Here is a 10,166-nt window from a genome sequence, read left to right on the forward strand (position 1 = left end):
AACAAATTGATTTTTTAATCAATTTTGGGTTTTGTTTATTTGATTTTTATATTTCAAATTATAAGAAATTTGATATAATAATTAAAATGTGTTATGATTATTGTGATGGTTAGTGATGGTGGTGGTTGGATTTTATTGTCTAAGCTAACGTTAACATAGTAAAGTCTCAATTGGTTAAAATTTATAATGTTATGGTTTTGAAAATAAAAACTTGTAAAAATGAAATTATGGCAAAATAAATAAATAAATAAAGTAATTAAATAAAATAAGTGGTTAGATGAAATAGTAACTTTGCCTCCTATAAAAAAGCAACAATACTACAAACTCACCCTTATCTACCTAGAATTTACTAGAAAAAGAAATCAACGGTTTATATTCATTTCATATGTAGATCCCACACTTTATCAATTCAATCTCTACTATACAAACACATTCGAGATAAATTCGGGAGGCGTAAGGATGGGTTCTTAGCATTTTTCATAAAAAAAGGGAAGTAGTCACACACAAACACACTCTTATCTCACACAAGGTGCATGCGCAATGAATTGATCACAATATTGGGGACGGATGGATTGTACTGTGGCATATATGCTTCTCTGTCTTCACTTAGTCAGGAAGTTGTGTTCATGAAGGAATTAGATGCCACATCATAGAAGATCTCTACATTGGTGCCCTTTATGGTTGGTATGATGTCCTCTGGAGTGAAGGTGTTAGTAGTCCGCATGCAATCTGGTACTAGGACAGGCACTCTGGGGGCGGCCATCCCCATAGACTAGCAGCATCCCCGCTTGTCGAAATGCCAAACTCAATAGAAGGGGCCCTCTAGCAAAATCATCTCCAACTCACCAGAGTGATGTCGAGCATCGCGATGAAGCACATCATGGTATTTGATGCCACACCTGCCCACAATGTCCAAGTCACAAACAAGACAAGTACGAAGTTAAGAAATCTCATAGCATGATGAATGAAAGCAACAGAGTACATGATTGAAGAGGGATTAACCCAATTGTTTGATCGAGGGTCACTATGTCGAAATATTATCTAAACTTGTAAAAGCTCGACAACCCTGGGGCCTAGCGGCAATGCTAACAGAAGTATTGTTGGGACCTAAGGACAACGTGCTAGTCCATCTCCTGAGTGTTAGGGGGATTCGCCCCTGAAATACTCAAAGCGCTATATCTACAATTCAGAGAGTTGATTAGTACAAGATGAGGCAAAAATTTCAGAATAAATGCATAAATGACATGTGCAATGTAGAAATGACATAAAACAGTAAATTGTACCTTCCATCGTTTCTAATGACCTTCAATGGTCATCTCTCAGTTGCACATGACAACACTAGCGTCTCTATAGAGGGTGACTAGAGCAGCGCCACCCCAATCGTAGTCGTCGATGTGATCAATGTCCACCACTAAGTAGTGGAGATGTATCTTGTTTAGAGGTGACTCCACATAGTAACCGATGGTGTCTGAGTAACCCATCAAACTATCAAATTTAAAAAAAAAAAAAAAAAAAAAAAAGATTTATGTTATCAATATTTTGTTTGATATAAATTAATCTCATTAAAAAGTTAAAAGACCCCCATCAAATATAAATTCTTGATTTATTGTTTTGAGAAGTTTAAATCAAAAATAGTTTTTGAGTTTATTTTTCATTTTTAGTGAACGTTTTAAATATTTTAAGTAATTTTTTAACTTTGTAGATTCACTTAATCTACACACTGAGATACATTTCAAAAGTAAAAATATTTTAAAACTTCACTTACATACAAAAAAAAGTTAAAAGGTGTGTTGTGTCAAGACTAGGAGAAAGTTAAATTCTAATAAATTAGCCACCTAAGCAGAGCTACAAATGAAGATGTGTTGTGTCATGAGACTTAAAAAATGGCCCAGAACTGCATTTATATATCCACAAATTGTGTTGGGTGCAGAAGTGAATGACTACAATGCTAACATATTCAATCACATTGTAAGCTGACTCAAACCACCAAAAATAGCACTAATGTACAATAACAGTAACCAAATTGAATTACTTTGAACCTATTCAAGTTTCACTAAACAGGTAGGATATTTAAACAGATTTTCATTCAAAGATTTCACTTTATTCAGAACTTTCAGCAGCCATATCTTTTTCCAAAATGCCCTTTCAAAACTCACCCCATCTGAAGAACTGACCCATGTTTCTCTTCTTTGCAAATCCATCTCCAAATGATATGCCGATTAACAGAAAAAAGGCGGCCATTTTTAGTGAAGTGCCAAACCAGTTTGTCATTAGCAAGCCATGGGGAAAAAGGGATTTTACATGTCAACTCAGCTTCAAAATCCAAAAAGCACTATGTGATGAGAGCTTCATTGCATTCCAGACATCAGTGCTTTTATCAATAAGGGAGCAAACTCTAGCATCAGCATGGAATTCGTCTAACTTTCCAAATCATCACACACCATACATTCAAATCCTTTCTTACAGATTGCACATAGAATCTATTGCCTTTGATGATGAGGGAACTCTCAGATGTGCATGGATATTTCAGCCTGCACTACCTTTTTTTTTTTTGGTTTAGATAACAAACCTCAATATTGTTGTGGAGAGTCTCAAGCAACCTCAAAAGCTACCTGCAAGATAAGAAAACAAAACCATAAGTTGATAAGAGGTTCAAAGTAATATACATGAACACAATTGTAGTAGAGATAAGAAGGCAAGCGAATTTGCTTAATAACAAATAAATTGAGATTAGCAACCAAACTCAAGCTCACGTCAAGGAAAAAGGACCAAACTTCATCATTTTATTAACTATTATTGTAAAATCTTAGCTACTCTATCAAGTAAAAGATGAAATGACTGATTCTTCCATATTGCCATTTTTGGAGTGGTAAAGTAACTATGGATTGCCCACATGAATTTTGACCAGACTAGATGGCTTACTAACTGTCAAATCTAGAATAGCATGCAAGGAGAAAGGCTTAAAAACACAAAGTGATTTTTTGCAAGGTCTGGAAATTTAAATGATCAAAAGTCTTGCCTAAGAGTGTGCTAGAGGGAGGTTTTTTCAATTATGGAAAGGACTTCTTCTCAATTATCTTGAAATATCTCTTACTCCTTTATCATTTTTTTTTTTTTTGGGTCTCTTAATCCTTTATCAATTTTTTTTTTTCTCTTAATCCTTTATCACCTATGAGAGTTTTCTACATTACTGGATAAAGCCTTATTTTAGAATAGAGCATCCAAAGTACTTGTCAAGCAAATTCCGCATACCTTGAAAACTCGCAATGCAGTTTAGATGATGGGCATGCGTACATCCTAAAGTTTGTTTCCACAACAACAAAGCCATCAGAATAGAAAGGTAATGACAATAGTCAATACATTTTTCTATTTAAATTTTCAACAAAAGATTGAAAAAATACAGAAAAGCACAGTTTCACAAGTTGCAACTGCAGATTGTAACAGACTGAGAAAGTTGTCCTCTTTAGGGTTAAAAATATTGTTGATGCTCATGTAGGTGTGTTTGTATTTGGTGGAGTAGACGAATGTACTTATGGAGCAGATGAAAAACAATATCAACATTCCAAGTGAAATGGAACCACTCATTAGCTCTCGTCTTGGCAATTTCAAAAAAGAACAAATAACTCGAACTAATACAAAGTACTGATCAATTAAAGGTTTTGGATAAGACCATGAACATGGTGAGTAAGATTTTGGATGATTGATGAGCTCCACATCTTTAAAGATTGTCACTTATACGGTTTGAGAGAGAAGCATTGTTGTCTTTTAAGGATAATAAAATTCTTCAATATGCCAGCTTTTCATTCTAAGCAAGACCCTAAAATTCGAAACTCAAAATTTATGCATAAGCTTATCATCAGTAAATTTCAAATTTACAAAAGCTAGAACATGAAACAACTCAAAATTACAATGATGGTAACAATAGAAGAATTATGTTTGAGTGAGTAACTGTCGTGAAGAGTATCAAAACGTGATGCTATACTTTTCAATAGACTTCAAAAAACCAGATTTATAAAGTTCAAAGCTTGTACATGCATTTTTTTTTTTTCCTTTTCAAAATGAGATGGAATGCATGTTAAATGCACAATGGTAAAATAAAGATTCTCTTAAGGTCCTAACAAAAATGCAAACTTGAAATATAACTGAAACATGGTACAAAAGTAAATATTTTCCTTCCATTCAGGTACTTGTAGAACAAAAGTGCAAGGCTTCTATTGTTTACTTAAACATGGATGAATTAATGTGGGAACAAGTAGAATTTTAGAAGAATGGCAAGGCAATTGATTATGCATGAATTGAGCTCAGGGTGAGTAAAACCAGGGGAACAAACTTGATACAGAAACTTGAAACCAAACAGTCATCAATAGCCACCCATTTGACAAAATATTTGCTAAACCTAGAAAAAAAGCATCTCTTATGCTCTGTTTGTTTGGGCCAAAAATGTTTTTGGAAAAATGTTTGTCACATTTTCTGGCGGTTAGTATGATAGAAAATGAAAGTTAAATGGAAAATGTTTTCTATGGTCAATAAAAAATAAGCCTTTTCAGTGATAAATGCTTTACATTTTTGAAGGTGAAATTTTTTTCCTGAAGTGTAAAACATTTTTTGGTCTAAAGTCTTACCAACACCACCACCACCGCCGACGCCACCCCCACTACAACAAACACCACTGCTAATACAACTACTAGTACATTAGTTTCAAGTAGCAATCAAACATAGGATATCATTTTCTAGAGCACATTTTATAGAAAAATAGGTTGTGTTTGGTTTACTTTTGGAATTGTGATTCTAATAAAAAAAAAATTCGAAACTCATAAGCAAACATACAACTTAAAACTCAATTCAAAAACTATTTTTAAAACTCATAAAGAAACACACAATTCAAAACTCTTTTTAAAAGTCATAACTAAACTCTTTTCAAAACAAATATGGTAATTTTTCCATCAGCACCTATGAATAATACAAGATAAAATAACAAATGAGAATGAAAATTATCCATGCATTATTAATATTGTGTTTGGTTAGGGGATTTGGAAAAGAATTTAAAAATGGAAAAGGAAAAGGAAAAGGTAAGTGAAATGTGAATAAAGTATATTTGAATTTCACACACCTTTTTCCCTTTCCCTTTTTAAATCCCTCCCTAAATCTCTTAACCAAACACATCCTAAAGAAAAATTAAGAGAAAAGGAAATATTTGAAAGGAAAAGACAAAAAGTAAATTGAAAAACAGAGCAGTGTGTTTAATTAATCAGTAATGTATTGATAATTTGAACATTCACAACAATCTTACAATATAGTAAACTCTCAGTTGTGATAAAAGATTGAGATGGTATTGGTAATGAGAAAATAAATAAACAAAAATGATATGACAGATTTTGTGTTTGTTTGTTTGTTTGTACCTTATATCTACTTGAGGAATGTATTGGATGATGGGCCAATATTCTTTCCCCTTTTCACACTTCTGTTTCAGTATTAGATTACATGGCAAGATCAGCAGTGACAAAAGCGAGGGAGGGAATCCTTGTTCTGGAAAGGTCGCAAGCTCAGGGCAGTCATACATAAATAGATGCAAAAGAGAGGGAGGCAACCCTTCCTTTGGAAAGGACGCGAGCCTAGGGCATCCATAGATGTGAAGTCTTTCAAGAGAGGTGAGGTTTTGAAACTCCTCATAAGAGAGTCTTTCCAGATTTGGGAAACAGTTGATGGTCAAATTGATGAGAGAGGTGGGCAGGAACATCCCTTCTTCTGGAAAGGACACCGTATCTCCCCACGACCAACCTTGGCCATTAAGTTTTAGTGTTGTAAGAGAAGAGAGTTTGTGCAAACCCCACTCTAATGGAGATGGAGGCGGAAGTGGAAGTGGAAGTTGACCGACGTCGTCCACTCTCAATTTCCCGATATCAAGTGAAGTGATGTTGGTGGGGAAACTCCCTTCCTTGACAAAGTAGGAGACCATTCCTGCTCTGCAATTACATAAACTCAGATCTTGAAGCGAAGTGAGTTGGTTGATGTTGTTGTTCTCATCACGACCACCAAGTGACAGGGGCTCCAGATTAGAACACACGTATATCTCCAATTGCCTGAGATTCCTGAGATTATTGGCTTCAGGTAAAGATTTGAGACTCCCACAATCTATGATCCAAATAGTTTCAAGGGATGGACAATCAATTTTGATCCCTTCCTCTGCAAAAAGTGACTCCAGATTTTTACACCACAAAATCTTAAGTTGTTTTAGTGTGGATGGTAGCCCACCTCTTGACAATAAATATGTGAGTGATGCACAGTTATCAACGCTCAACTCTTGCAGATTATTGAGTGTCATCAACTCCGGTAGGGACTCCAAAGCATCACACCTTGTAACCCGAAGTTCTCTCAGCATAGATGGCAAACCCTTCATTGGAAAAGAGATGAGACTTGCACAACCTACGATTATAAGCACCCCAAGAGATGTGTATGTGTGCAGATCTTGTGGCAGTTTCTTCAGCATTCCACACTCTTCAATTGTTAAATCCTCGAGTCTCGTCATGCAAGGCAGCCCCTCATGCTGCTGCTTTTTTGAACCTTCTCCTCCTTTTTCTTGCTCTTCTTCAAACAAGCAAACGAGTTTGGGGCAATTAGAAATCTCCAAATGGCAGAGGGAAGGGAGACATACTTGTATTCTCACCTTATTCCGCCACAATGTTATGAGTTCTTGGCAGTTATGAATGCCCAATTTCTCGAGTCCCATCAAATCTCGAGTAAACCATGTCGGTAGGAACGCCAGTTTTTCAACATCAGAAATGCTCAAAGCAGTTATTGAAGTCAAATGCTTAGACATATCATTAGCCAGTAACTCTTCCTCAGTTGTGCTTGGATTGCAGAGGGAGTCAAGAACTGTAACATGGCTAATATCCAAGGTGAGGGAACCAAGTTCAATCGTGTTCTTCGTCCCTAAGAGTGCTGGAAGGCTTGGGAGCATAACATCCTTCATTGACAAGGACGCAAGTGATGGCTGAACGAGGCTCGAAACATCAATCAACAACTGCGGACAACCATCAATTTTAAGAGAATTGAGACAAGGAAGATCATTTGGTAATCTTCCAACAAGTTTGGGACAATTTATGATGGAAAGCTCACTGAGACGACCGAACGGCTGAACTCCCTCTGTTTCAAAAGCAGACCAATCCTCCCATTCTGGCATAAACTCAAAGCTCAGTCTCTCTAGAGAGAGGAAAGGTTTGGCACCACACTGCTGCCCATAGAACTCACAACCCAGGTGCTTTATTGCACTCATTCCTTCAATGTAAAGGTCTTTAAGCAAGGGTAGTTGTCCAAATGGTGGCAAAGATGTGCAATATTTACTACCTTTTAATCGCATGAACACCATTTTAGAGAATGAAACATCTCCAACCCAGTTTGGAAATTTTGTACCGCTATACCCACTGATGGTAAGTCGTTCCAATAATTTGAAAGGTCTCATCGCGTTAAGCACATCCCTCTCAACTATGTCATTCTGTGAACTATGAGATTCAGCCCATTCTAGTGATAACTCTTTTAACTCCTTCTTAGACATTAAATTGGCATCCACTGCATCGTTAACACCACTGACGTTCTCCATTCTTGATATGTGTATTGCCCCTTGAATGTGTGATAGGTTTTTCAACTCTCCTATTTTACGCCCACAATCTTTACCCACCATAAAATTTGACAATGTTTGGAGATTAGTTAATTTTCCTATATGTAGTGACATCTCTTCTAATGATGGAATATCCACGCCAGTCATGTCAAAATGGCGCAAGTTTACTAGCCTCCCCATGTTTAGAGGCAACTTCTCAAGTTCATCACAAAATTTCAAAAACAAGACTTGTAAATTGTAGAGAGTAACCACCGACTCAGGTAATTTCCTAATTCGAGAATGGGATACATCAAGGTACCGTAGATGCTTTAGATCTCCAATGGAATCTGGTAGTTCATCTATCCCAGAATAACACAAACGCAACTCACGTAAGCACTTTAACATTGGCAACAAATCATGAAGCAAGTACCTTGTTTTGCAGTTGATTTGACTTGGCAAAAACTCTAAGAAGGTTCGTAAGCATTTGGCATCGTCGAAAGCTTTGAATTTTCCGATTCCGTCAAATTCGCTAGCAACATAAGATGAATGTCGAGCTTTGTCTGAAATCTTGTTCTGCTTGTCACCCTCTGAATTATTCTCCAACCTAAAACAGATGTCCCCTCCAACTGCTTGAGCCGAATCATTGATGAGGTCATGCATTATGAATAGCAATTTATTATGCCTTGATGATTGGAAAAATGACCTAGACACCAATTCGTGAAAATACCTACGGCCTACATCTTCTATTTGTTCTTCACCTTCTGGGTGTTCAATTAAACCTTCTGCCATCCATAGCAAAACTAATTCCTCCTCCCCAAATTCATAATCCTTTGGGACAATTGCACAATAACCAAAGCACCTCTTCAAATGGGAAGGGAGATGATGATAGCTCAATTTCAGTGCTGGGAGAATGCGACTTTCCTCGTATGGTTTATCCCATATATTGCTAGTTAGTACCATTTTCCATTCATGCTCATTTTGTTTACATTGTAATAAGCCACCGAGGGCCCTTGCTGCCAGTGGCAAGCCTCCGCACTTGGCAACAATTTGCCTGCCAATTGATTCCAATTCTGGATGTTCACTAATATTTATATTCTTGAATGCATGACGGGAAAATATTAACCAGCAAACATCAGGTGATAAGCTTGGCAAATTGTGATATTTAATCGTCATCACCTTTTCTGCAACAGTTGTGATTCGCGTTGTCACAACGATTTTACTTCCATGTGCTCCAGCTCGCAATGGAGATTGTAGTGAACTCCATTCTTCATCTCTATGGTTCCACACATCATCTAAGACAAGCAAAAACTTTTTTCCTGCCAGCATGACCTCAAGTTTACCTTGAAGGGCAGTTAACTCTGTCAAATCGCATGACTGGAGAGTGAATGACTCCAGAATTGCCTTTGTTATTTTCTTAACATCAAACTCGTCGGATACACAAACCCACGCTTTTAGATCAAAATGGATTTTGACACCATCATCATCATAAATGAGTTGAGCCAGAGTAGTCTTGCCAATCCCACCCATGCCGGTGATGGGAATGACATCGACTTTGTTTTGAGTTGGTGTATCTCTAAGAAGCAATTCAACAATCCATTTTTTATCGTCATCTCTGCCACAAACAAAAGGATCATCCAGCAAATGTGTAGTTTCTCGTCTCGGCCACGCATTTGTAGGCCTATTAGTCCCCCCAATAGCCTTTTTCACCAAACCAAGTTCCTTAATTCTTGTAGTAGCATCTTGAAACTGACCATTGATCTTCTTTATCTTGGACCCAATTGCGAAATCGAATGAAATCGCACTTGGAGTAAAACCAGTGCAACAAGTAGAAAGGAGGAATCGTCGTACCGCATCAGTCTCTGCCCTGATCAGCTTCTTGCGTAGAACTTCAGTAGAAAACTCATCCAGCACATCGTCCGCATCGTAAGCCAAATGCTGGAGCTCTTTCAGCCACCTATTGACAGCCTTGTCAGATATCTGCTTGTCCTCTGCATCAGCAAGAACATCGTTTATATCTTCGAATGACTTCTTCAGCTTCTTGATGGAAGTGCTGACACCCTCATGACGCGCCAAGTTGATTAAATCAGGGGACAACAACTTGTCAATCACAGATTGAAGCAATGGAGAGATAAAGATCCCCAACACATCCATGTCTACTCGTCTTTGTTGTGAAAGAGCCCAGAATTGAATGTATGAAACAAAGCAATATGAGAGAGAGAGAGAGAGAGAGAGTTGAGAGCAAATTTTTGGAACAAGTTTGGTAGGTAGGTAATTGAATGAAGAATATGATTTTGGATGGTCCTCCTGTTAGGGAAAATCCGTGATTCCCCACAAGTAAATCAATCAATGGGAATAAAAACTAATGCGGAAAAATTAAATCAAAAGTAACACAAGAATTTTTACGTGGTTCCCTCAATGTGAGGTACGTCCACGGGATCGAAATCCGATTCCACTATCAACCAAATAATTCCAAACGATTACAAACGAGACACTAATGGTCTCACAAAACACCCTTAGGTGAATTCCAAATAATCACAAATAAACAAAGAGGAAAGACCTCACCAAATAGAAG

The 10,166-nt window shown here is 37.1% G+C and overlaps 1 protein-coding gene across 3 annotated transcripts; it reads right to left on the reverse strand.

Annotated features, from left to right (window-relative positions):
- Positions 1-286: 286 nt before the first annotated feature.
- LOC114312198 (putative disease resistance RPP13-like protein 1) lies at positions 287-9,869 on the reverse strand. Of its 3 annotated transcripts, XR_014362243.1 has the most exons (4): positions 5,400-9,869; positions 2,157-2,612; positions 1,284-1,485; positions 287-1,179 (listed from the first exon to the last, which is right to left on the reverse strand). XR_014362243.1 is itself a non-coding variant. In XM_082916515.1 (2 exons), the coding sequence occupies exons 1-2, from the start codon at positions 9,743-9,745 to the stop codon at positions 2,609-2,611; spliced, it is 4,350 nt and encodes a 1,449-aa protein (XP_082772641.1). In that variant the 5' UTR covers positions 9,746-9,869; the 3' UTR covers positions 1,863-2,608. The 3 variants fall into 3 exon arrangements, 1 of the variants encoding a protein (XP_082772641.1); XR_014362244.1 differs by lacking the exons at positions 287-1,179; positions 1,284-1,485 and having other exon boundaries at positions 1,863-2,201; positions 2,302-2,612; XM_082916515.1 differs by lacking the exons at positions 287-1,179; positions 1,284-1,485 and having other exon boundaries at positions 1,863-2,612.
- Between the last annotated feature and the right edge of the window lie 297 nt (positions 9,870-10,166).

This window comes from Camellia sinensis, chromosome 2, assembly GCF_055761805.1.
Source record: "Camellia sinensis isolate YWXY chromosome 2, ASM5576180v1, whole genome shotgun sequence".
Lineage (NCBI taxonomy): Eukaryota > Viridiplantae > Streptophyta > Magnoliopsida > Ericales > Theaceae > Camellia > Camellia sinensis.